This window comes from Pseudorca crassidens, chromosome 3 (genome assembly GCF_039906515.1).
Source record: "Pseudorca crassidens isolate mPseCra1 chromosome 3, mPseCra1.hap1, whole genome shotgun sequence".
NCBI lineage: Eukaryota > Metazoa > Chordata > Mammalia > Artiodactyla > Delphinidae > Pseudorca > Pseudorca crassidens.
This window is the reverse complement of record NC_090298.1, coordinates 129,388,626-129,415,892: the sequence shown is the minus strand read 5'-3', so window position 1 is coordinate 129,415,892 and position 27,267 is coordinate 129,388,626. Positions and strand designations below refer to the sequence as shown.

At 44.5% G+C, this 27,267-nt stretch overlaps 1 protein-coding gene across 6 annotated transcripts in view; it reads right to left on the bottom strand.

The window, feature by feature from the left end:
* GRIA1 (glutamate ionotropic receptor AMPA type subunit 1) overlaps positions 1-27,002 on the bottom strand; it is a 311,855-nt gene extending 284,853 nt beyond the window's left edge. For 3 of the 6 annotated variants that reach the window (XM_067732349.1, XM_067732348.1, XM_067732351.1), the window contains exons 1-2: positions 26,376-26,791; positions 23,234-23,371 (exon numbers count right to left, since the gene is read on the bottom strand). In XM_067732349.1, coding sequence (XP_067588450.1) covers positions 23,234-23,371; positions 26,376-26,457 — 220 coding nt within the window. In that variant the 5' untranslated portion in view covers positions 26,458-26,791. Of the gene's footprint in view, positions 1-23,233; positions 23,372-26,375; positions 26,792-26,897 lie in introns of those variants that run through there. The other 3 variants (XM_067732350.1, XM_067732347.1, XM_067732346.1) reach the window with 3 other exon arrangements.
* Between the last annotated feature and the right edge of the window lie 265 nt (positions 27,003-27,267).

The window sequence follows — 27,267 nt, the reverse complement described above, 5'->3', positions numbered from 1 at the left end:
AGCAGCTTGGCCTCTTCAAAGGATGGAAGGAAGGCCTGGAAAACTGGAATCTAGTTCCATGAGTGTGGGGTAAGAGGTAAGGTTAGAGGCTTCATGGGATAGGTTCATGGAAGACCTTGTAGGCCAAGGTACAGAGTTGTCATTTTTTTTTTAAAAGTAGGACAATGACATGTTTAGCTTAATACATTCAAAAGGTCATATTAACCTCTGGGTAGTACATAGCCTGAAAAGGAGGAGACAAGAAGACAAGTTAGGATGTTAATGCAGGGACATGGGGAAAACAGTGTCTTGGTAAGAAATATGAAAAAGCAGTAGAGATAGGAAAACAGAGTTTTTGAATTCAAAATATATTATGTAGCTAGTGCTGACAGACCTGCTGATGAACTAGATGTCCGGGTAGAGGAAAGACGAACAGAGGGCCACTATAGGGGCTTAATGGACACATCTCCAGCTGGGATCTCTTTATAAGAAGATGCCACAGCTACTTAGCTTCCCATCTGCTCACATCTCATCCCTGTCTCCCTTACCCAATCCAATCCCTCCCTTTTTTAGGGCCTAGGGGCCTTTCCGAGACTCCTTGAGGGTCCTTGCCCCAATTGCCGAAGCCCTGTAGCCCAGCACCGGTGGTTACTCTCCCAGAAGCCCAGATTTCTTGCTCCCTGCAAGACAGGAAGCAAGCCCTCTGGGGGGCAGCAGCAGGGTGGCCAGTCAGCAGGCAGTGGATGACAAAATACCGCCACACAGGCACTCTGGGGATCCAGGATGCTGGCAGGAAACTGAAAACAAATTCAGTTGAATATTAAGAGAGAGTTGTTGTCTTGGTGGTGTGGGCCTCCTGGTGCTGATGGGAGTGGCGGAACCATGAAGAAAGCAGAAGGCCTCTCCCTGGCCTGCCTGGATTCCCGGTGGCTGAGGACAATGTATTCACTGATGCATGTTGCAAATAAGGGAATCTGACCCCAGAGCCTGCTTCCCTCCCAGCCCCTGCATCTCTCATACCCAGTCTCTCTAGCTTTTTCACCAGTCCTACGATCCAGCCGTTAAAGCCCAGTCAAGGTTTCTCTTATTTTTTCCCCATAATATGGTGATACATGTTGCAATCAGAATAGTTTTCCTCAGACATAAGGTCATACTCGGCTTTTGTGTTCGATTTGTGTTTTTCAGTTTTTTAATTTTCCTCCCTTCAGTTGGCATGGGAACGCTGACGTGCCAGTTCAGGGAGGACCCATCAAACACGCCATGACACTCCTCTGTGCCGCCCAGGTGCTTTGATAGGTTCAGAGTGCATACACAGCTCTCCCTCATGGAGGGAGATCTAGAAGCAGGCAGCCTTGCTGTTTTCCCAGCTGATAGGCTCTCCAGCTCCCATGATTCCAGGGGTAGAAGGGACCTCAGAGACCAGTCGAAACCCCAGAGAGGGGAAATGTTTAAGCCAAGGTCACACAGCAAGCCAGCAGTGTACAGAGGACTCAGATCCAGGTCTTTATACATTGCTGGGCACTGGGTGACCTCTTAGAATCATCTTGAACTTTTCTGGGCCTTTGTTTGCTCATTGGTAAAATCAGATCATCACCTCTCCTTCCTCGAGGGGTGCTGAGAATATCAAGTGAGATTCACGTGATTGGTTCACATGAATGGTGAGCATTTCTTTTAACCCAAAGACTCCAAACATGGGTCTTGCAGGTAGATGATCCTAAGTAGTTATTCAACGTATGTAAAGTTAAAGGAAATGGTTACATGTTTATGCTTCAGAAGTGGATACGGTAAATCGTGATTCACCTACTCAACCATCCATCCGTTCATCCGTCCATCTACCCAGTGGCCATATTTCAAACACTTAACACCTAATGAAGACCGTGTTAACTTGGTTAAAAACAGGTTAAAAAAAGACATTGACTTCAGCCCTGGAGGAATGTGAGATCCAGCAAGAAAGACAGTCTTGTAAAAAACTCATCATGGGCTTCCCTGGTGGCGCAGTGGTTGAGAGTCCGCCTGCCGATGCAGGGGTCACGGGTTCGTGCTCCGGTCCGGGAAGATCCCACATGCCGCGGAGCGGCTGGGCCTGTGAGCCATGGCCGCTGAGCCTGCGCGTCCGGAGCCTGTGCTCCGCAACGGGAGAGGCCACAGCAGTGAGAGGCCCGCGTACCGCAAAAAAAAAAAAAAAAAAAAACTCATCACAACAAAATGGGTCATGAGCAATTATGGCTGAAAAAAAGGGGCAATTCTGCTCCCTTGAGAGCATAGGACCCATTACCTGCACAGCCAGGAAAGCCTTCCTTGAGTTCAGGAGGTTTGCATTTGGGGCTCAGAAGGTGACCAGGAGTTTCTTAGGCCAGCATAGGCAGAGCCTAGAGGAGTGTTGCGGCAGGTGTTCTGGGGGGCCTGCGAGTTTTTCTGCAGCATTGAAAAAAGACAGAGCTCGTGTTTTCTAAGCATCACAGGCCCCGTGCGCAGCTTTTCACAAGCAATTTTTCATTCCATGAATGTGAAGACCATTCGGAATAGGTATTGTTATTAACCCCATTTGATGGCTATAAAACGGAAACTCGGAGCTATTACCTTAGCTAAACCTAAGGTTTCACAGGTGAGAAGTAGCCAATGTGGAATTCATGAGATGCGTGACCCCAAAGTCTGGGTTCATAATCGCTACTCTTTATGGTTCTTTGTTAAACAGGGACATGGCGGGAGGGGAATGAAGCTGTGAGTGTAGTCAGGCCATGGAGGGAAACTTGAAGGAAAGAGAGAATCCGTGAGTTGCCCAAGATCACATGGCTAATCGGTGACAGCACTAAGGCTTATGCCCAATTGTCCTATTTCCGTCTTGCCCCTGGACCATACTGTGGCTCACTGACTAGGGACAAATTAAGAGACCAAGATAGGAGGTGTCAGAGAAAATCAGCTGTCCTCCTGAGAAAGCACCAAATATCCTGTGTATCTTCTCCACTGTTCCGCTTGTGTTAGGTCTTCCCGGGGGTCTGCATGGGCGGGGGAATTTAGAGTATTTGTGGTTAACAGATGTGCATATGTTCTTGGTTTAGTGAGATGAAGAGAGGTGGGAGGAGGCTGCGCACAGGCCAGCCCTCAGCAAAACTGTCAAACGCCAGGTCTGGTCTGCAGGACTCCCTCCAGCCCCCAAGGTCACCACCCTCCACCCTTTTGCTTAAGCTTCTGTTGGTTTCCTATCCACCATCGTAGAGGAAACACCTCACTTGCCCGTTGTATTAGTCTGCTCAGGCTGCCATAACAGTATACCATAGATTGGGTGGCTTAAATGACAGAAGTATATTTTTTCACAGTTCTGGAAGCTAGAAGCCTGAGATCAGGGTGCTGATATGATTGAATTCTGATAAGAATCCTCATGCACTGCTGCAGATGGATTTGCAGATGATCACCATTTCACTGTGTACTCACATGGCCCTTCCTCTGTGTGTGTGTGTGTGTGTGTGTGTGTGTGTGTGTGTGTGTTTATAAAGAGAGAAAGAACACTAACACAAGCTCTTTGGTATCTCTTCTTATAAGGGTACTAATCTCATCATGAAGTCCCCACCCGTATGACCTCATTGAAACCTAAGGTTCTTCCAAAGACTCCATCTCCAAATACCATCACATTGGGGGTGAGAAATTCACTTACAAAATTTGGAGGGACACAGTTTAGTCCATAGCACCAGTTCATGGAATTAGTACCGTACTCAGGAAGATTTGTCTTTATTGGTCAGGGATGCTGCCAGGGCAAGTTTGAAACCAACTGATGCCTTTCTGACAGTGACACTGTGTCATCAGGGTGCAGTGGTATGGTACTTCTGTAAAAGGGCCAGGTCTCTGGTAGCCACGCTGATTAGGAGATACCCAGAACCGGATAAAGGAGACCCTCTCCACCACCAGCCAGTCCACACTCTTAGAACGGGCTCTGCCATGCTGAACCAAGATCTGTCGAGCCAAGCCTTCCATTCACTGGTCTTTGTTTGGCCTCCGAAGCTACAGAGAATAAAAGTGATTCTTACCAAAGGTGGCTGTTTAGATGTTTGGGGATAGAGATTGAGCCATACTCAGTGTACGACTTTCCTTCTCAGAGCATTCTCACTGGAAATGCCTTCCAGAACCTGGGCCACCTGATCATGGTCTTTAATTATGGACCCACTATTCCTGTAACCTGCCCGTGAAGCCTAAAGTCCAACCATCCAAAGTAGAGAGGGTCCAGCCACCAGATTTCTTTGTACTATTTTTAAGAATAGATTTGGGTCTGTCAGATAAAAGCCTGGAGCTTAATGAATTTTGCTGCCTCAAGGCCACTGCAAAGTCCCCCTACGCAGTCTTGTCATCCTCCCTACTGTTTGTCAGCATCTCTTCAGCCTCTCTGCAAACTGCCTCTTTTAGTTTTGATATTAGCTTTACATGTTACATTAAAAGGAATTTATTTCAACTTGCCTCATTTTGTAACAGATTTGGGGCTTAAAAAAGAAAACCAGTAGCACAGAGGCTGGGTGTCATTCCTGGATGGACATCTAAGCATTGGTTACTCGGAACTGGCTTTGCAGGAAAATGAGAAAAGGAAGCACGGCAGCGAGGCTGGCCTGGGCCAGTTTGGCAAGTGCTTCCCTGGACGCTACTAGTTCTTCCTGAAATCACCAGTAATTCCCTGTTCTGGGTAAAACTGTTTGGAGGACTGGCTCCAAGAATTGATAGGGAGCCAGTAAAAGTGGAATGAGGTCTTGCTTGGTGATCAGAAGCCCTCTGTGAGAATCATGACCCAGCAGACAAAGCCCTCTGTACTTTCTGGGCCTTAGTTTCAAGGTAGGTAGAACAGGATCAGACTAGGCACTGAGTCCCTCAGGGTATTAACAGGTCATTTAGTAAAAAGAGGGACTATTAAATTTGTAAAATACATATTCTCCCCTCCTCTGAGAAATGAACAAAACACCTTAGCATATTAAAGGGCCTTCAAAATCCTGAAGGATAGACACCCCCCTGCTGTGTTTAATCCAACATTACAAACTTTATGACCATATAACCTCCCCTAATCTTTCTCCCCAAGGAAAACCTATTAGCCTCACAACATCAGAGTTCCGATGGGAAACATAGCCTAGATGGGTCTATAAAAACGAACCCTTTGTTGTCAGTCATGTAGAAATGGGGACGGTCTGTGTCATTTCGCACTCAGAAAATGAAGGTAACTTTATTCTGGTGGAAGATTATTCTAGTAACTAGTAAATAAAACCATCTTTGTTTTGTATAAAGAGGACCTTTCGAGTATCAGCTGTGAAATTTTAATTTATTATTCTATCTTGGAAATACCTTTTCCTGGCTTCGAAGCCTTCTCTAGTCTGAAACCAGTCCACTTCTTTGAATATATCTTCTAGGGCTCTCTGGAAAACTTCATCCAAATCTTCAAACTCATCATGTTAACTCTTCACCTCTTTCATGGGCTCTTTTCTGGTTATTTCACCCATTCTCATCTACGATCCTGGACAATTTAATTTTAGAATGCCCCCGGACCTAGCGGATACTTGTGGTCAAGGCAATATTAAACTAGGATCAAAACAGACATCTTATTAACGCAGGAAAGCAGAAGAGCACCTTTCAGAAACTATCTCATTACAAATGTTTTTAAAAAGTCAGGTCCTTATTAATCCTCTGTTTTATCCTAAAATCCATTTTCCCAGAGCAGTTCATTCCTCAAACATTTCAGTCACCATTGCCCTATATTTCACTCCAGCAGCAACTAGCTATATATTTAGTTAAAGCCTTTTGCCTTTTCATTCCCAAATAAGTACAGGACCAGATTTAAATTTTATTTTATTTTATTATTTTAAGGCAGCTGACTCCAAGCAAGACCTGGAGAACTAAAAGGAATCATCTTGGCAGATGGTAAAAGGAAACAAGTAGCAAAGTGGCTCTATTTTGGGGTTTTGTTGTTGCTGTCGTTTTCAGATCAAAGAAACCTCAGATCTAGATATTTCCTAACTAAATTACAAAATCGCATCCACAGCGCTTTTTATTCTCCATGCCCCTCATTTCAACAAGAACATTGGATTTTCTGATGAAGACTCTGGAGAGCATTTCCAGAGAAGCTTGTCATCACAAACAATTAAATTGAACAAACAGTAATAGCTCCCATTTATTGGGTACTTACTATGCCAGGCCCTGTGCTAAGCACTTTCCAAGTTTATCTCCTTCAACCCTTGCAACAATGCTAGGAGAAATGCATTATCATTGCCACTTCGCAAAACAAGAAACCAAGGCTTTGAGAGGTGAAGTCACTTGTAAAGATCACACAGGATTCAAAATTAGGAAGCTGCCTCCAGAGTCCTTGTGATTAACCACGATACTACCCTGGAGACATTTCTTGAGCATCTGTCTCAAGCAGTTGGGTTGCATATACAAATAATCTTGTTTTCCCACCCTCAAAGAGCTCAGGGTCTTAATAGTAGATATGACCTTTCCCCAGGTACAGAAGGTAGGAAGTCAGAAGGGCCAATAAAAGCAGTACCAAAAAAAGGGAGCTAGTAAAATAAAGGATGAAGAGATCAGTTATATCAGGCATGAATACAGGAAGAATGAGAAACAGTTTCACAGAACAGTGGTAATATCTGAGAAGCACCTTGGAAAGTAGGTCTGCTTTTTTATCTCATACTTTACATTCAATCCATCACTAAGTCCTGTTGCTAACCACCTTCAAAATAGATTTCAAAGCTAGCCCTTCTATCTCCTCTGTCACTGGGTAGGTGCAAGTCGCCTTCATCTGTTGTGTCCACTATTGCAGGAGCCTCTTAGTGGGTCTCCCTGAGTTTCTTCTGTGGTGCACTGGGTTACTGTGATAGAATTACACATTTATGCCCTTTGCCATGTAGCTTCATAATCCCTCTCAGAAGGCAGAGCGTATTTCTCTGCCCCGTGAGTGTTATGTTTGCTCACATGCCTTTCCTGAGCTAATGGAATATTAGAAGACACAACCCAAGAAGAGGCTTTCATGAGAAGGCTTCGCCTGTTGTGCTCCTGTGATATCCTCCATGAGAGTACCAGATCTATTTTAGCTGCCACCTCTTCACACTCACTTCCAAAACAAAGACACACAGGGCAGACCTAAACACTCCATCCAGCTTCATCCAGCCTAGAACAGATGATCTGCAGTCAATCTGCAGACTATGATTGTTTAAAAAAAAGATTCTGGGGCTTCCCTGGTGGCGCAGTGGTTGAGAGTCCGCCTGCCGATGCAGGGGACACGGGTTCGTGCCCCGGTTCAGGAGGATCCCGCATGCCGCGGAGCGGCTGGGCCCGTGAGCCATGGCCGCTGACCCTGCGCGTCCGGAGCCTGTGCTCCGCAACGGGAGAGGCCACAACAGTGAGAGGCCCGCGTACCCCCCCCCCCAAAAAAAAAATAAGTTTCTGTGTAAGCCACTAAAATTTTGACGTGATTTGTTAAGTGGCAATAACTGATTGGTACACACTGTTTTCACATCAATTTACCCCTTTTCCCTTCTCCACAGAGGAACATGGTAATCGTTTAAAAGTGTAAATCAGATCTCCCACTCCCAAACTTAAGCCCCATTAGTGATTTTTATTGTATTTTAAGTCAGCCTCTGTTTCTTATCATGGCCTACAGAGTACCTGCTTAATTCTTTGCTCAGTATGCTTTAGCCCCACTGGCCTTCTCTTTGTTTTTTGAATACACAAGCTTACTTTCACTTTAAAGTTTTTACAGTTACTATTCCTTTTGTCTGGAAAGTTACAGAGTCCAGATCTAAGCTGTCTGATATGATAGCCATTAGCCACCTGTGACTATTTAAATTTAAATGAATTAAAATCGAATAACATTAAAGATTTAGTTCCTCCTTCATACTAGCCACATTTCAAATGCTCAGTAGGCATGTGTCATTAGTGGCTACCATATTAGCACAGATACAGAATGTCTCCATCATTGCAGGAAGTTCTGTTGGTCATAACAAGGCTCAGTTAAAGTATCGCCTCTTCAGAGAAGCCTACCACCTGCTTAAGCAGCTCTCTAGCCTAACTTGTGTTCCATGACTCTACTTAGCTATATTTGTAGCATTTAACAACGATTTGAAATCATTATATTTATTTATTTCTTCACCAGTATACAGACCCGGAGAGTACAGGGACTTGGTTGATTTTGTTCTCTGCTACATCCCCAGGGTCTAATAAAGAGGGGTGCTCCGTAAATGCTAGTTGATTGAATACATCAATGAAATATTAATGTTCCATTCATTTACTGGTGGTGAGGACTGTTCCAGGTAGAAGCAGAAGCACGAACAAAAGCAAAACAGTGAGAGATTGAGAGGCATGTTTATGGCAACTCTGCATAGACTGCTTTGGCTGGAACATAATAGGTTGGGTTAGATAAGTCTCAAAAGTACTTTTTTGAGACTGAGACCATATTATTGAGAGGCTCATATTCTGGGCTAAGTCTGAACTTCAAACAAGGTGGGGAGACATTGACAACTTGTTTAAGACAAATAAGTTTCATGATTAGAAACAGTCTTCAAGAAATTGATCTACCCACTGTGTGGCAACTGGATTATAACATGGAGAGACTAATCAGAAGGCTAAAGACATAATCCAGTGAAGAAAGAAGAAAAATGGGGACAGATTCAAGAGTCATAGTGGTGGTGAAATCAACAGATTATAGCATTGGATGGAGAGGTTGACAGAGTCTGAGGAATCAAACCAGACATGACATTTTGAGAGGGAATGATTCAACAGAAATAAAGTGAGGGATAAGCAAAGGGTTTAGTAGGAAAGGTGGCTGTTTTTGATATATTCTGTTTTTGATATATTCAACCCCAAATGTAGAAGCTATCATCCTGGGGAAAGGGTAGACACTGGGGAGAAAAAGGGAGCAGTTAGGGTCACAGAGTTCCCCAGTGGTGATGGTGGGGAGAACACAGCATCACAAAGCTAAGGGTTCTTACAGAGAGGTGTGAAGATTCTCCCTTAGAATCTTAGGCTACAAGAAATAAGAACATAATATTTGCTGATGAGAAATCTATCATAACCCTAGAGAAACTGGTTCATTAGAATAGTTAGGGTGGAAGCCATATTTTAAGGTATTCAGAATGATCTTGGAGTAAGGAAGAAGAGGTAGTAAGTACAGCTTAAGTAATTTTATCAAAGCTAATGAACTACCCAGATTCTAGACTCCATGTTTACCCTTATGAGCTTCCCATCTCCCCAGACTCTTGCTTGTCAGTGTCTGGAGTGCAGATTAAATGGAGGGCTTGCATTAGATGTTCTCTGCCCTTCCTTGGAGCTCTGACACCTCCAGTGCTTTCCCAGATAGGTTAGGGATGGCTGGAGCTTATCCCGCTTGCTCGAGAGAGAGAGACTCCGGCCTAATTAACCACATCAATTAACAAATGGAGTTTGGCACAGAGCTAAGATGAAATTCTTTGATTTAACATTTCCTTCACGTATAACTTAAATCTCAGAATTCTTAAGTTTTATAATCGAAGACTTGGAAGGGGATCTGGAAGCTGTCTAGTTCATTTCCTTCCCCTGTGAAAGAATGAATATATGTACACAGACGCACAGACATCCAGACAGACGCACATCCACACCTCTCCTGCCATCCTGAGAAGCAACAGAAACAACTCCTGATTATTCTGGAGCCAGGACAGGAAGAATTGCCAGCGCCATCACCTCTTTGTTAGGAACGCCCTAGGAAGCCTTACCCTCTTCCTCTGCTGTGCTCTGTGGCTTCCACGTCCAGTGGCTGTCTTGCCTTCGGCAGCACGCACATCTGTCAACCCTTGACTTGCACATGCAACATGGTGCAGACAAGCCAGCATCTGCTCGAGGACAACCTGCTCTAGCAGTGACCTGATTTGCAAGAAGTTTTTTCAGAGCCCCTCCTTCTCCCCAGCCTAGACCAAGATTCTCAATGTAACTTGCCCATGTGGCTGTTTCTTCACATCATGCAGGGGATCATACTCCTGTCTGGCTTCTTCCCAACTTACCTATTTGAGTTTACATGTCACCTCCTTGGAGAGGTCTTCCTTGACCACTTAATCCAAAGTAGGTGTTCTCTTCTACAATAGTGATTTGTCACTACATCCTATTTTCCTATGACCGTAGTAACAATCTCTATTACAATCTTTTATACATAAATGTATTTATTTCCTATCGCCCTATAGAACATATGCTCCATGGAGACCAAGACCATATCTACCATTCTCCAGTGTTCCCTCAGGGCCTAGCAAAGTGTGGGACATACAGTAGTTGCTTTTATTGGTCAGCTATTGCTCCATAACAAACCACCCCAAATTCAGTGGTATATACAATGAGCATTTACTGTTGTGTTCACAGTTCTGCCAGTCAGCTGAGATGGCTTTGCTTCAGACTTCAGTCTGTGGGTTGACGGCAGCACCTCTGTTTTTTTTGCTTTTCTCATTCTTCTGGGAGCAGCAGGCTCTCTGGGGCATGTTCTTCTCATGGCTTCTGCTTGAAACATGCCTAATAATATCCCATTTGCCAAGGCAAGTCACATGACCAAACATTACATTAGTGGAGCAGGGAGATATACTCTTCCAAGGAGTTTGGGGAGGAGATGAATAGATATACTCTTCCAAGGAGTTTGGGGAAGAGATGAATAATTACCAAATAAGAATTTAATCTACCATGATGCTCCATAAGTATCAGTGGTTGAATAAATGAATGCCCTCCCCTAGACCAGTTGACCTTTCTAGCTAAACGATTTTCCAGTCATTACAATCCTGTGTTTTATCAGCATTAGTTTTAGAATTTCAGTCCATGGTGAATCCATGACCTAGTGTGATAAAAACCATACCATTCTGTTCTCCTTGGACAAGGACTAATTTAAGATCTCTGCCTGTTTAACAGAGGTTATAGCCTCTTTCATTTCATCCTGGCTCTCTCTATCCCCCGTCTTGAGGCATAGGGAAGGCTTCATTCCTGCCAAAAGCTAGAAGAGATAGAACCAATTAGAAGAGCCTACCATCTGGTGGTGTGGGCTCATCAGAATTGCAGCCAAGATTCCAACTGGGACTGTTGAAGAGTTTGTGCACAATAGCTTGAGTGTCTGAGTAGAGCAGGGAATGTCTTGGCCACTGGGAAAGAGTAGAGGTGCCTCAAGATCACCAGATATCTTAGGGCTGACAGCACCAACATTCTCTCAAAGAGTGGTCAGAAGGGACACCCTCAGCCACACCCATGTGGGTGGACAACACTTCCTAAAACTGTTCCATGAACACGGTTTGCTCCTGGCTGAGCGGGGATTAGCAAAGACTCCTCATAGCTTTGACTGACTCATGAGTCTGCCTGGATTTCAAACCTTTTGCCTGCACTGATCTCTGATCTTGCCTTATCCACCAGCATCCCTTGTATGCTTTCCTCTCATTGGTGGCTCTTCTCTGCCTTAGCATGTTGACCCTTGGTCTAGCTCCAGCCTCTCTGAATTTTCCCTTCTGAATTGATGTGTGCGGGAGGACATCTGTGTTTTTTTCTTGCCTATTGAGCATCTAATGTCCATTGTTTTGGTAATAGCATCCTGATTTCCTTTGGAGGAATTACTGCTCCCTCAGGTTCACGTAGTTTGGATAGACTGAATGAAACCAACAATCCATTTGGTACTTCTCACTGCCCCAAGCTCTAAGAATGACCATATGACTAGGCATAGAATGACCTAAAGAAGAGAATATGCAGGCCACTGTGTCATGTTCAGAAATGAGCATGTGTCCTGATTTTTATTCAGTGACATCAGACCTAGGACTTTTGTGGAACTGAGGGCAAAAGAGAAGTTCCCTTTCCGTTGGACTTTGAGATGGGCAGGTGTAGGCTGGCTGTGCCAGGAGCTGACACATGAGTATAAAGCCAGCTTAGAGAAAAGCTAAGCCCCAAAAGCTAGAGGGTCTATCTGCAGCCTGATGATATCATTCAAGCCCCTGAATCTAGCTGTACCTGAAGCCAAAACTATCCAGTTAGTTTTCTATCACTTGTTACCAATAGAGTCCTGACTACTCACTGCCCAAATGGGGTTGCCCCTTTGTCCCTATAAGCAGTAATTTCTTGAGCCAAAAACACTGTGTTAATATACAAAATACCTAGTTAATTATATTACCCTGCCTTTGTCTAGCACTTCTGAATTTTTAAAGCTCTTTCATGTAAGTAATGGCATTTGCCTATTCTAATAACCCTGAGAATATGGTATTATCACCCCATATTATACATCTGGAAACTAAACTGGACACAAAGATTTCTCAAGGTCATACAGGTCAATGTGAAAGCTGGCATTGAACAACTTATTTCAATTACTGTATATGCTTTTCTATTAAATCTCATTGGAAATTGTCCCCACTGGTCTCTAATGCTCTTAAAATCAGAATGATATATACAAATGACTAAACTTTTATTGGGATGATTATCATAGCATTATTTTTAGGAAAAAGCATTTGGAAATAAACTAGATATCCAATAACAGGCAATAGATGAAGTAAGTTAGGGTATGTGTGTACGTTGAGCTTTTAAGAAGACATTAAGATGAATGTGTGATGTTCAAAGTAACACGTGTTACACTGAGTAAAACATGTTCTTAGCCAGTAATATAAATATACTCTTAATTTTTTAATTGATATATTCAGAAAAAAGATGGGGCGTTTATCCTTAATATTATAATTACACAAATTTTATTTTGTTTGGTGTTTGTGTCCACATGGCTTTCTATAATATGCCTGCTACTTTTGTACACGAAATAAAAGTTAGTCTCAAAAAGTTCATTTCCATCCTAGAGATTCCATGTAATGACATTAGTCTCCAGCTGCCTCCTTAACCCCGATTTTGCCTGCATTCCCTGGGATCTGGACCTCCCGTGACCTTGGGCTTCTCTGTGCACTTGGAACAGCAAGCTGTGATACACCAAAGTCATGGGAGTGGTCGGGGATAGAAAGAGATTTCCAGTAACCTCTGTACACTGCACACCGTGACTGCAGCTGCCACGGAGCAGCACAGGTCCCTTGAAAGGGCACAGGGCTGTGTCACACAAGAAGCAGGCACTGACACCGGGGGAGGAGGGCTGCTGCCACAGGAGGGGAGCTATAGCATCCACAAGGGAGTAGGCAGACACAGCAGACAGTGAAATGAAGAAAGCCCTCCCAGCCCGCACATGTGTAGGGATGGAACCAGAAACCCAAGCCATTGCCCCCTCACTCCCCTGAGAAGTCAGCTTCCTCATCTGTGAAAAAGGGAGAAAAAAATTACCTACTTGATGCCATTTTATTGAGTAGAAAGTTGATTGGAAATTAGCAATCATTTACTCCTTCTCACAATAACCACATATCAGTGGTGCAATTATTACCTTCATTTGAAAGCAACTGTGGTTCAAAAAAGAGGATTGACTTGCCCAAGCCATGCAAGGCATCCACGGCAGAGCCAGGCCTTGAACCGGAAATCCTTTATTTAGAAAATGGAGCCTTATACCTTATTTTGGACCCTGACTGACAATCGTCTAGAAGGAGCTGGAATGAGCTTTTGATTGGACTTATAACTGGTTTTCACCTCCGTCACTTTCCAGCTACAGTTATTATAATCGTCTTCCACGGGAATTTACAACACAGCCTGCTGGAACTCTCAGAATTCATAATATCCAAATATTACCCCATAAGCAGCAATAATGCAGGCTTATTTTCATCCCTGCCATTGATATTACATAATATACAGCTATGCATTCATTCATTCACTCATTCATTCATTCATTTCACTAGCATCACCACACACTGTTCTCTGGTGGAGACTGTGATGGGAAGCTAAAGAAAACAAGGTCACTGCCCCCCAGTTGCTTAGTCCAGTGGGGCAGATAAAATAAGGGTCCAGGCAGCTAAAACCCAGGGCTAAATGTGACAGCTGCTACAAGGAAGATACAAAGGGCTACGGGACAGAGGAGAGTGTGAATGTGTGGGGCTGGGGCAAGGGAGGATGAGGAGAGAAGATGATGCAAGAGCTAGGACAGACCAGAGGGACAGAATTTCGATAAGGGAATATGGGAGGCGTAGTGTGTAGGTGGAGGAAACAGCAGTGTGAACTTGAGGACCATTGAGTTGCCCGGTTTGAATGAAGGCCAGGATTCAGTGTAGTGTAGCCTTCCCATCTGATAAATTAAGTGGAGTTCTAGATGATTCTCTGCCTCCGCACACATACTCACCAAATGTCTTGGCCCTCTGCTGGATCAGCTTCGTCTCCGAGAGCACATCCACAGACACACCACAGAGCCACATACAGCATATGACCCCTGCGCCCAGCCAAGAGCCTCCCCTTGCCCCCAGCATCTGTCCCCTTTCCTTTGCCAGACTCCATCCCAAACTGGGGACGGGAGTAAAGGAACAAAGACATTAGCAAAAAGTCTCCAGGGAACCTGAAAGCGGCCAAGTGTTCTTGAGCCTCTGATTCCCGGTGAGAAGCAGACATCTGAACGTGACACTTCTCTGCTTAGAACCCTTCAGTGGGTTTCCCACAGCGCTTGGGCTAAAGGTCAAATTCCACAACAGGGCCCACCAGGCCTGGCCCTTGCCACCGTCCCCAGCCCCATACTCCCGCACCCCTTACCAGCCTCACCCTTATCAGCCCTCTGCCCGGAAAGCTTCTAGAATATTCCTCCTGTTCCCAACACCACATCACCAAAAGCCTTCAGTTCTCAGCTCAAACACCTATTCACCTCTCTGCCCAAAGACGGTTCCTTTGTAATATGCTTTCATTGAATCATGGCCCTTTCTTGCACGTCTTTATCCTGATCTCTAATCATGCCCTCATTTGTATGATTATTTGACTAATAGCTGCATCCCTTACTAGCCAGTAAGCTCCATGAGCACAGGGCTGCTTTCTGTTTTTGTCCACAATAGTAAGCACTCCATAAATACTAGCGGAATGTTGAATGAATGCACCTGAGGCCCATGGTTGGCTTAATTCCCCTGTATCTGCATACAAATGTAGCTTGGCTGTGCCACGCGGTGGACAGGGTTCAGAGCATTTCTCAGAGTCCCAATTTGTTTAGTGAGCCTCTGTCCAGCCAAAGCCTGGTACAAAAGCTTCGTCTCTTAATTGTGTATTCCTGGAGTTTTCCGTGCACTCTCATCATTGAAATAGAGCCCTAGAAGGACTCTTAGAGGTCATAGGAGCTTCATCGTACAAATAAGCATGGGCGTGGGCCTCTGAAGTCACACATGAATGACTCAAGAAAACAGTCCAGCACTTGAGTCCATGTCTTCAAATCTCAATCCAATATACTCTTCACTGGTCAGACTTGGTGTGTGCGTGTATGTGTGTGTGTGTGTGTGGACACGTGTGTATCTTCCTATCTTCCCATCTACATTCCACCTGCCCTTCTACCTACCTGGTCTGATTCCTCCAACTGGAAGTTTTCCTTCCCTTCTCTCAATGTGTGTGTGAGTGAGAGAAGGGGAGTGCAGAGAACCTCTCCATTATATCAGTTTTTTGTGCATGCCTATTTTCTCTGTAAGAACCTGAGCCCCTTAAGGGGAGAATCAATGACTAACGCATTTCATCTCCCCCAATTCCTAGCGTAATGCCTTGTAATGGCAAATGGATTTTATCTCGTGTATCAACTGCAACTCTGACCAATTTGTAGTCACTGCCTGGAATGTTCTGGTGAGAGGGAATTTAAAGCCATGTCTAGATTCAGTGGAAAAGAATTCTGTAATCAATGAATGCTGTCTGCAAGGGTAGGAGAGGGGGCTGTAATGCTACATATGCTTCATAGGGGGCAATAGTAAAAGTGCTTTGAAGGAACGCATGAACACATAAATGAATCTTAACTGTTTCCCAAATGTCCTAAATGACTACTTTATCTTGAGCATCTAAAAGAATAGTAATCTCACCTATCGCAGCAGAAGTCTTCAAACTAATCAGAGGAAGCAGTGTTCACACTCTTCTGCATCAAAAAACTTATGATCATCAATATTATCATAAGAACCAAGAGTCAGGCACAGACAATGTTGGGGCCTGTGTGTCTCAAAGTGAGGGCAGAGGTGAAGGTGGAGAAACCACAATCACACCGTAACATCAACCAGAGAAATGCAGACATCTGCCATGTGACCGGGAGCTCAGCATGGATGCAAGAGATAAAGTCTGAACTCTCCACCTTGCAAAAATAAATATATGCCGTAGTGGTAGAGACGAGGGGAGGAGAAATATTGTGACTCTACCCGCATGAAAACCCTCCTCTCAGGACACGCCCCAAACCTGCTCCACCCTTCAGTACCTGCTCCAGTTCCACCTCCTGCAAGAAGTATTCCTCATCCACAGCCATCTGCCTCTGCCTTGGAAGTCTTAGCACCTAATCCTGAATCGTAAACTTCACTTCTTTTGTTGGGCTCTTTTCCTGCCGTTTCACTTTGTTTGTGTCCATAATGTTCCTCTGTCTTAAAAGGGTGAAAGCTCAGCGAATTTTGGAGTTTGCAAAGCTGGCTTCACATATTAGTTTAGGCTCTTCTTCACTGGGTAATATGGAGAAGACACTTAATCATTCTCACTCTCAGTAGCATCATCTATAAAATGGAGATAATAACCTCTCAAGATTATTATAAAGTATAAATAAGACAACATATGTGAAGTCTCTGGCATATGGTAGGTCTTCAGAATAATCCTTGTTTATCTTCCCAACAGTTTCATGAGTACATATAGATGAACTTTTTTTTTTTTTTTTTTTGGCTGTGCCACACGGCTTGCAGGATCTTAGTTTTCAGACCAGGGATTGAACCCGTGCCCCCTGCAGTGGAAGCGCGGAGTCCTAACCGCTGGACCTCCAGGGAATTCCCTAGACCAGTTTTTTGAGAGCAGGAGTTACATATCTTTCGTGGCCTCTACTTTATTGCAGGGTGAGGAATAGATATTATTAAAATAAAATAATAAAATGGCAGATGCTGAAGTGTATAAATCAGGTGTGAGCACATTGGCCTACTTACAGGCCTGGCCAAGTAACATAATTTGTTATACTGGCCACATGTCTGATAAGGAGTGGTCAGGACTTCGGTAAACTTGAGAGATTATACCTTATACTTAAATCAGTCAGCACTTCTCAGCTCTAGACAGTAGAAGTGGAGCAGGAATGTGGGTCCATAGTTGCCTGATGCCCTAAATTCTTCCAAAGAAGCCAGAAATTCGGATTTTTATCCCAAATTTTGAAAAGCATCATGCAGATCAGGCAAAACAAGTCTCTGGAACTGTTAGTTTGCAGTTCTGAAAATGATGAGGGACACTCAGGCAAAAGCTAAGAGGCCGTGTGTCTGTTGCCAGCACCCAACATCTTGTTAGAATGCCCTTGGGCTTCCTAAGTAGGTCCACGACAGAGGGAGACCCACTGGAAATAGGCACACTGCATTCCATCTGATTGTTATTTAAGCTCCCAGCATCTATGCTGTGTCACTCTCTGATTCCTGGAAACATTTGTTCATTTGTGTTAAGGGAATAGCCCTGTGCCAGGTGTTCTCAGCAACACCAAACAACAGCTAAACATGGTCTTTCTGAGCAGCAATTCACATTCTGGTGGTAGGGTTGACCTCTAAACACACAACACAGGCAACATTGCAGAGCAAATCAACTGGGGCTTTAAAAGCTCAATGCTTCCAGGAGCCAGGCAGGTGAAGAAAAGGAGAGGAGTGGGCTGCTCGAGAGAGAAGCCATGCAGGTGGGATACTCCCATCCTAGCCAACTGGGGCCACGTAGACCCAGGGTCCAGCGTTGCCAAATGGTTTGAAATTTCAAAGAGAGCTAAGATACCCAAATTCCGACGTGCAATTCAATGCTTAAACACTGTGCTGAAAGTGGCTTGGGGATAGCCATTGGGTCACCCCTTCCTCAGCATTTGACAACTGGCAAATGAGAGGCCCAGCGTGGAGTGACACAGGAGGTCAGAGCAGGGGAAGAACTAGGTAAAGCGTTCTCTTTTCTTTTGCACACGCTCTTCCCTCTGCCTGGAACACACTTGCCTCATTTCCTTTTGGCCCCCTCACCTTGACCTCTTAGAAAGCTTCCATTTATCAGTGAGACTCAAATCAACCACCACCCTCTGAGAGGCCAACCCTGCTTTTCAAAGCATCTCTAACACTCCCTGCAAGTGACTGCTGTAACACTTACAACATTACATTTTTAACTTCTCTTTATAGGACGGTTGGTTTCACTAGGGATAAAGTCCTCCAGGGTGGGAACATGTCTTACTTTTGTCTACATTTCTAGTGCTTAGCACCACGCCTGGACTTGGTTAAGGGCTCAAAAACTGCTTGCTAGAGGAATACAAGGGTTTTAAAGAGCTTCGTCAAGTGGGATGCCCATATTACCTGCTGTCAAATCTCCCCAGGGCCAGCTCCTGAATATTCTGATTCAGGAAGTCTAGAGTCTGCCCCTGAGTCTTGCTTTAAACAAGCTCCGTGGGTGAATTTTCTGTGCGCTGAAGTTTGAGGATCTCTAGGCTAAACTGTAACTCCCACAGGGAAAGAAGCTGTGTCTTCTTTGTTGGCCGTTATATTCCTAGCACCTGGCACTGTGCTGGGCATACAGTGGGAATTCAGCATGTATTTGCTGAACAAATAAATGGATGAATAAATGAAAAGTAAGGATTAAGTTGCAACAGTGCTCCTCAGAAATCTAATAGGAACCCCAATTAGTATTTCATCTGTCCCTTTATTTATACTTACCATAAAGACACCAAGATAAGCTGAACAGCTAGTCAGTAACTACCACCTCTATGGACAGACCCCTCAACTCCTGCCCTTGTGGGCTTGGAAGTATACTCAGAGGAGATCCTAAAGCATTTGGGTTGCTGATTCAGACTTTATCCCTTAATGATGGTGGAAAAGGAAAGCAGGAAAGATGGAATGCAAAGAAGACGCAGAACTCTCATCTTGCCTGGAGGTATTAGCGATACTCTCCCCTGCATTCCCTACCCTCTAAGGACCACTCTGCCTTTTTAATGTCCCCTGTTGCTAATACATCTAGCAGGAATAGTTCATGTTATACTTCCTCTCCTTTCCCTTCTCCACCCTCTGGTGGAGGGATCATGAATAGCAAAATGTATAGGAAAAAAACAAATGACAGGAAAATGATGAAAAAATAAAGATTTGGTTATTTTCTGGAGGTAAGACTTGGAGAGTTAACTTAAGGTTAACTACTAGTCCAGATTTCAAAAAAGCACATGAAATTAAATCTCAATAAGATGCTTTCTTAGTTTTCAATAAATGATTAGTTAAGGCATCATACCTAAAACCTCTCTGCTCCCTTCGACACTTTTTTACTCAATCCAAATTGGGACAGATATCAGTTTTCCCAGACCAATGGATCACAGTGGACACAGCCCCAAAGGGTTCGCTAGTCTCAGATGAAAGTTAACAAAGAATCTTACAGGCAGGGTGGAAATTACATTGCCACCATAGCTACCCCAATTGCCCAGTACCCTCTCAGTTCTTGGACACACAGCAGAGTCCCCATTGGACTGTAAGCCATTTAAGAGTAAGGACCTTTTATCATCTGTTTTTCCAATGACCATATCAGTTCATAGCATTGAAGAAACGTTTAAAGAATGACCAAATTCTTGCAGCTCTATTTACTATAGCCAGGACATGGAAGCAACCCAAGTGTCCATCGACAGATGAATGGATAAAGAAGATGTGGCACATATATATAATGGAATATTACTCAGCCATAAAAAGAAATGAAATTGAGTTATTTGTAGTGAGGTGGAGGGACCTAGACTCTGTCATACAGAGTGAAGTAAGTCAGAAAGAGAAAAACAAATACCGTATGCTAACACATATATATGGAATCTAAAAAGAAAAAAAAATTGTCATGAAGAACCTAGGGGTAAGACGGGAATAAAGATGCAGACCTACTAGAGGATGGACTTGAGGACACAGGGAGGAGGAAGGGTAAGCTGTGACAAAGTGAGAGAGAGGCATGGACATATATACACTACCAAATGCAAAATAGATAGCTAGTGGGAAGCAGCCGCATAACACAGGGAGATCAGCTCAGTGCTTTGTGACCGCCTGGAGGGGTGGGATAGGGAGGGTGGGAGGGAGGGAGATGCAAGAGGGAAGAGATATGGGGATATATGTATATGTATAGCTGATTCACTTAGTTATAAAGCAGAAACTAACACACCATTGTAAAGCAATTATACTCCAATAAAGATGTTAAAAAAGAATAAATAAAGACAGGAACAGTTTGGGGGAAAAAAAAGAAGAATGATCAAATTCATAGAAAACTATACACTGGTATGTGGCAGGAATCAAGTTCAAGAACCCATATCCACTCACTTCCGGTTCATTAACCACAGTGGATGACATTGCCTGTATCACATTTCAATCCTTCCAATAAAAGGCCAACAACCCTATTAGAGATCAAGTCTTAGGTTGTTAAGATAACGGTACAGAAGCACCACCTTTTGCCTTAGAACATTTCCTCCAATTTTTGTCTTTTATTATTTTGTCCTGTCAGTCAACACCTTGACACTAGAATAGCAGTTAACATCTCTTTCCACCGAGCTCTGTTGTAGACAGTTCTCAGCAGTATGAGTGAATACACGTGCCAGCCATTTATTCTTCTAGATTCCCTAAGCAAATAATCCTAGAGTAATGGATCCCTTTGAGAGGGTGACAAAAGCTATGGAGCCTCTACCCAGGGAGTAAATTAAAATATGCACATGCATGCAATAGGTTATGCATAATTTCTGGTGGTTTTTAGATACATTGATGCCCACACCTAAATCCTCCCTTGAAAAATTCTCCTTTAAGCCATATTGAAAGAAATGGCAGGTTATCTAATAACCAAATACCTACTCAATGTTATTTTAGCTTTCCAGGGAGATGGTTTCACAGAACTACAATTCAACAGTTAAACTTCAGCTCACTTTTAAGGGTAGTGAGTAACACAGTTGACAAGATTTTCAACCTCAGCATTACCAGAATGCAGAATTGCTGTTTTATTTATTCAGTGGGTCACTCCTGTGCAAAATCATGGCTACAGTTTGAAGCATTATAAGGTTTTCTGCCTAGGTGCTTTATCAGGCCACTGCCTTATAAAACTCTGAAAATTTCCTTTTATTTCTGGGGTAATCTCAGTAAAATTGATCAAGTTACCATGGGATCTCTGTATCTATCGCAGTGCTCAGAAACACGTACCTTGGGGTCACAAGAGCACCATTTACTTCTTGGGTGACCCTGGACAAGTTATATAACCTGTTGCAGCCTTAGTTTCCTCTTCTCTAAAAGGAAGATAATATAGAGCACTGCAGGGCTCCCGTGAGGATTAAACAAACTAACACATGAAAAGCAATTAGTGCGTTGCAGGGCCACAGTGGATGTTCAATAAACGGTAATGAATGTTACTATAATTGTCCATAAAATACTTATCATAGTTCTTGACACACAGTAAGTCCTCAGTAAGTGGAATCTGAAATAATTATAACTCTTCTTTTTATTGAAGTATAGTTGCTTTACAATGTTTCAGGTGTACAGCAAAGTGATTCAGTCATATATATATATATATATATATATACACACACACAAACATATATATACACATATATATATTCTTTTTCAGATTCTTTTCCATTATAGGTTATTACATGATACTGAATATAGTTCCCTGTGCTATACAGTAGGTCCTTGTTGTTTATCCATTTTATATATAGCAGTGTGTATCTGTTAATCCCAAACTCCTAATTTATCCCCCTCCCCGCTTTTCCCCTTTGGTAACAATAAGTTTGTATTCTGTGTCTGTGAATCTTTTTCTGTTTTGTAAATAAGATCATTTGTATCATTCTTTTAGATTCCACATACGTGATATCATATGATATTTGTCTTTCTCTGATTTATTTCACTTAGTATGATAAGCTCTATGTCCATCCATCTCGTTGCAAATGGCATTATTTCATTCTTTTTTATGGCTGAGTAATTGGAATAATTATAATTCTTGCAATTTGCATATACATTTTCTTATGAGTGGTCTTAGGGATAGGGAGAATGCTGAATTCTCAGTTTGAATGTGTTCAATTCAAATCATGGAGAGCTCACCAGGAGGGGAATGTGGGAAAGCAATGAAGGAAATATGGTGCATGCCTTCTGCCATCTACAGCTCAGCAGAAGCCACCATGGCCACAGTGGCACCCAGAGCCTGCAGTGCCAATTTAATCCACTTTCGAGTTGTTCTTGCCCATTCAGCTCACACTTCCATGCCATCAATTCCTATTTGAGCTTAATCCCTGGAGGGAAAATGTCTCTACTGATTAAATTTTATGCTTTCACCTGTCTTCAAATGGCAATCATGCCACCACACAGGTTTCCTTTTCAGCCCTACTTGTCAGAAAAACTCAGAATGGTGTTTGTTGCCCGCATTTTATAATGCATTCTGTTCAGATGGCAGAAATTGGCCTCTCCTTTCTCCTTCTTGGGATCACCTCTGTTCTGTTTTGTGCTCAAAGGCCATCCTAAAAACTGTGTAAGCCATCCGTCACTTCAAAGTATTTTGGAAATAATCAAGGCATCAATTTTTTTTTTTTTTTTTGAGGTACGCGGGCCTCTCACTGTTGTGGCCTCTCCCATTGCGGCGCACAGGCTCCAGATGCGCAGCCTCAGCGGCCATGGCTCACGGGCCCAGCCGCTCCACGGCATGTGGGATCTTCCCGGACCGGGGCACGAACCCGTGTCCCCTGCATTGGCAGGCGGACTCTCAACCGCTGCGCCACCAGGGAAGCCCGAGGCATCAATTTTTTAAAATCATTATTGATCATTTCTAAAAATGGGAAACCAAGTAGACACCTTCTCAGCTATCCTTCCTTATCAAGCTATAGCGACGTTTTCTCCTTTTAACTGTGCACAGGAAAGGCACTTTAAGCCACATTTTCTAAGTCAGAACCTTTTATTCTACGGCTCTCAGAAGTTTCCTAAGTGTGAAACTCTCAATGGAACCAGAAAACCTCTGCAAGGTGTAGGGGAGATTCAGTCAACCCCAGTCCTCGTCGTGCTGGCATTGAAAGTTATCTGGCAGTGAAAAAGCAAACCCATTCTATGAAATGCTACAGGATCTAACATACCAACTGATGGAATCACTCAAAAGGCCCTGGAAATTTTTCTTGGAGGGCTTTCTGTTACGAATACAGATGACACCTCGTCATTTTTTGCAACATCGCCACCTACGTACAGGCCCTCCCTTCATTGGTCGATCGCAGAAAGAAATCTCAGAAATAGAAGCAATTACTTACATCTATAGGTCATCTCAAAGCTGTCACTGATGTTCACAATATCAATCTGGGGGAGCAGCTTTGGGGGCTCTGTGAGTTGCGACAAAGCAAATCTAAAAGCGGCATGTTCCTGTGACTGCTGGTTTGGAAATAATCCGCCTGTGAGGAAAGAAAATGCAACATGGTATCTGGGCTAGAGACCGGTTTGATTCCTCAACAGCCCACCCCAGATGGGCCCTTTTCTTCTCCCCAGGCCGTATTCACTAGGTGTTGCCTTTAGTAGCGGGGATCAGAATTCACATAGACTCAACTGGACCCTGAGGCTTCAAGTTCCACAGATGAGCTTTTATGTGACAAGGGCTCTAACATCTGTCACTGAGCAAATATTTGATTGTTCACCCCTCAACTCAGTTCAGGTCAGAGAAAACAGGAGCGTTTTGGAGTTTTTCTTCCTCCTTTCTCGTGCAAGCCTCTTAGGCTGCCTGTGCTCTTGCATGTACGTAAACCCTAGCCGTGCCTAATTTTTCCTGTATCGGACCCATTTCTCATCACAGAGCCTTACAGGAAGTAGTGCTAATACATGTTACAGAGTAAACTCTAGCTCTGGGAGCCTATGAGCTTCTCCAGCACTATAACCGTTTGCTTTGACTTTGACCCTTGTAGTCTTTGACCTAGCAAGACCTGTATGACAATCCTCTAAGGTTTATTCAGTTCCTCTGAAAACTGATTTTCTGCAAACAGTGTTTTGCTGCTTCTTTCACCACTCGTGATCCCAGGAACGACTTGTTACATAAGGGATTGCCGTCGTGTTTATTTGCCTGGGAGAACCTTGGGCTTCAAAGCTCTGGGGGCTTAAGGATATCTAGAGGATGCAAACATTCTATTCTAGTAAAAAGCAGAGCAAAGGGGCCTGGTGGGGCTCCTGTTCCAAGAAACAAGAGTATACACCTTACCTTTGTATTTACTGTGGACACATAAATAAATTAAAATGCATTTCTGTGAAGTAAAGTCAGCAGTTTCCAGAGACTGAACTATAATGAATGTTTACGTAGAAGTTGATCTCAGATTCCTTAGGAATCCCAGTCCCGATGTGACACACTTCTAACTTCTTATACAGTAGATATGTATTTGTTTTTAACAACCAGTAAACAAATTGTAAGGCTTTTGTTAGAGGCAGTACGAGTAGAATCAAGTACTATCTGGTGGCTGCGATATTTTCAGCATGTGTTCTACAATTGAACGTTTCAACCTTTTATGTGAAAACAAAAACAATGGTTCAATCAGTTGAACAAACAAGTTGGGGCAAAACATGATGAAAAATCTGCAGAGATACGTAAGCAAGCATCTCTACGTATACACAAAACACCCTGTGCCTTTATATATCCACGGCAATATACACAAATACACTTGGAGAAAGCAAGTCCTCATATCTTAAGACAAGTATTTCCAATCAGCAAAGTATGGGCAATACATAAGCACCAACGTAAAGAAGAGCCACACGTAAGAGCAAGTGATTTATACGTGGTCATATGCCTCCATTTTAAAGGACAAAAACAAAAAAATCCTTCTTGATTCTGATGCTCCCCTCTCCCCCCCCCAGATGACCACACCCCAAACACTTCCCTGCCTTCGTCCTCCCCTGCAATGAATGAAAGAGAGCGGGTGGGGGTGGGGAGGTAGGTGGCTATAGGCTGGGCTGCAAGAGAAGCTTCCCCAGAGGCAGGAAGTTTTGTTTTGCGTCTAAGGCACTAACACACATATACAGACACACTTCAGAATGTAGCTTAACAGGTGTCAGGAAACAAAGCAAGTTACTCCATGGCTGTTGTAGCCACCCTCAGAGCCAGCACACTGGAGAGGCCAAAGGAGACTGATACTGCCGCACATACGTGCCCAACAAAAGACCACCTGCACCACATCCCCCCACAAACACACGCACACAAGAGACACAAACTCCTAGGAACATGAACTTTCCCTAGTGGAGCAGTGTCCGTGTCAGGGGAGAGAAATCAGAACCCAGACCCACCAAGATGCCTCCAAGCAAAGCAGCTTGCTGGATTCCGGGACATAAACAGCCCTGAGATGCTGGTCATACTGAATCCCCGAGCCCTTGTGGACACACGTTGTTATTGGTGTTACTGCTTCTGTTTGTTTCGCTTTCACCCGTTATTATTAGGAGGAGCAATAGCTGTCAGCTGCCCCATAAATACAGGGAGGGTGAGGGTCCTTTGAGGAGCGTGACAACCAGGAAGGGGAAATGGGGAACAGAAAAGCATGCAGCATGTTGAAACCTGTCTCCAAGTTGAGAGGCTGGAGCTCAGTGATGGGGAAAGCTAAGAGGAGGGGAGAGGAGCATGTGGATTTGTGTGTTTGTGTGTGTGTAAAAGGTAGACCGTGTCTGTGGATGGAGAAATCTAAGAGGAGTGGGAGATGGAAGGAGTAGGAAAAAAGGCAGGCTAGGAAGTTCCAGAATCGGAGGAGTGGGGACCACCAGCCCAGCATGGCAGACAGCAGACAGAAGGCAGCTAGAAGAGTCCAGAGCAGGAGAGAGAGCCCCCTTCACCTAGAGTGGGGGGCCTTTTTAGCATTATTTTAGTGGCTGCAATAAACCCAGCATCCTTCATTCTTTCTTTTAGAGGGTCTCTTTCCCCTCCCCCAGGTGAGAAATCACCGCCTCTCTCAAATATATATGTGCATATTTAATCCATAATCACACACACCACACATATTTATATAAACAGGTGAAATCGGGCACCATCTACCAAGCCACGGAGTTAACTCCTTAAACACCCACCACCCCTTTCCTTGTTACAGCCTGATTGTTTTTCCTCCAAAGCAGTGGGTCCTCCATTTCACATGCTCATGCCTAGAATGTGAGTGGTGTGTGAGGACCTGTGTCTGCCTGTGTGTGTGTGTGTGTGTGTGTCTGTGTCTGTGTGGGAGCGCACTTCCCTTCTCTGCCCCGCATCCCATCCAGAGAAGACCCCTCCCCATGCCAGCGGTCCAAGTCTTCACATCACCGGACAGCTTTGCATAGACAGCCAAGCAAGACAGCCCGTAGTGGGGCTGGGGGGAGGGGACACAGACCCCTTCCCCCCTCCCAAAAAAACAAAAAACTGGCCAGACCCAGAAAGTCCCTCCCGAGGCTGCCCCTCTCACTCACCGATCTGGATATTGTTGGGGAAATTGGCACCTACTACCGCGCCTAGGAAACCGGTGCAGAAGAAGGCAAAAATGTGCTGCATATTCCTTTTTGCATTGGCGAAAAAGAAGCCCAGGTCCAGTCATAGATTTGGTGTTTTCCCCCCTTCCCTTTATTCCTCTCTCTCTTCTGCCTGTTCTTTTCCTCCTGCCGTTCCTTCCTTCCTCGCTTGCTTCCTGCCTGCCTTCTGCGAGGTTTGTCTGTTTCCCTTGGAATCCCAGCGCTTAAACTGCAGCGTTAACACCAACTGACAGCCAGATTAACTGAGCACGGAAAAGAGAAGCCTGTCCTCCTGCGAGCTGAGCGCTGCTCCCCCTCTCCCTCTCCTCTGCTCTCCTCTCCTCGCAGCCTGCCTCCCTCTCCCTCCCTTGCTCTCTAGCTCTCCCCCTCACGCTCTCACAGGCAGCCAGCTCTACGCCAGTACCCACCAGCGAGCCAGTTCCCGAGGCTCCCCAGCATCACCCCCTGCCTCTTCATCCTCACCTTAGTCTCCTTGCTGGGTGTGCCGATGGCTGGCTGGGCGGGCGGGTGAGGGGGTGTGATACCTGGAGCCTGCTCGCCCGAAAGGGACAGCCCTGCGGTCCCCTTCGCCCTCCCCCGCCTTCCTCAGCTCTCTCTGCCCCGGCTCCCCCAGCCCCCAGCCTGGCAGATGCAACTGGGAATGTGGGTTCAGCTGCAAGTCAGTAGGTGGCAGGGGGTCCCCACAGTAGTCCTCCATCCACCCGCTGCTTGATCTAGGTCACTTTTTCTGGGAGCGCGAGGTCTGTGCTGGATATATCTCCTGCACTCCACTGGCCCAATTATTCCTACAACTAATTCCTGAGGGAAGACCCTAGAAATCCCTCCTAGGAGC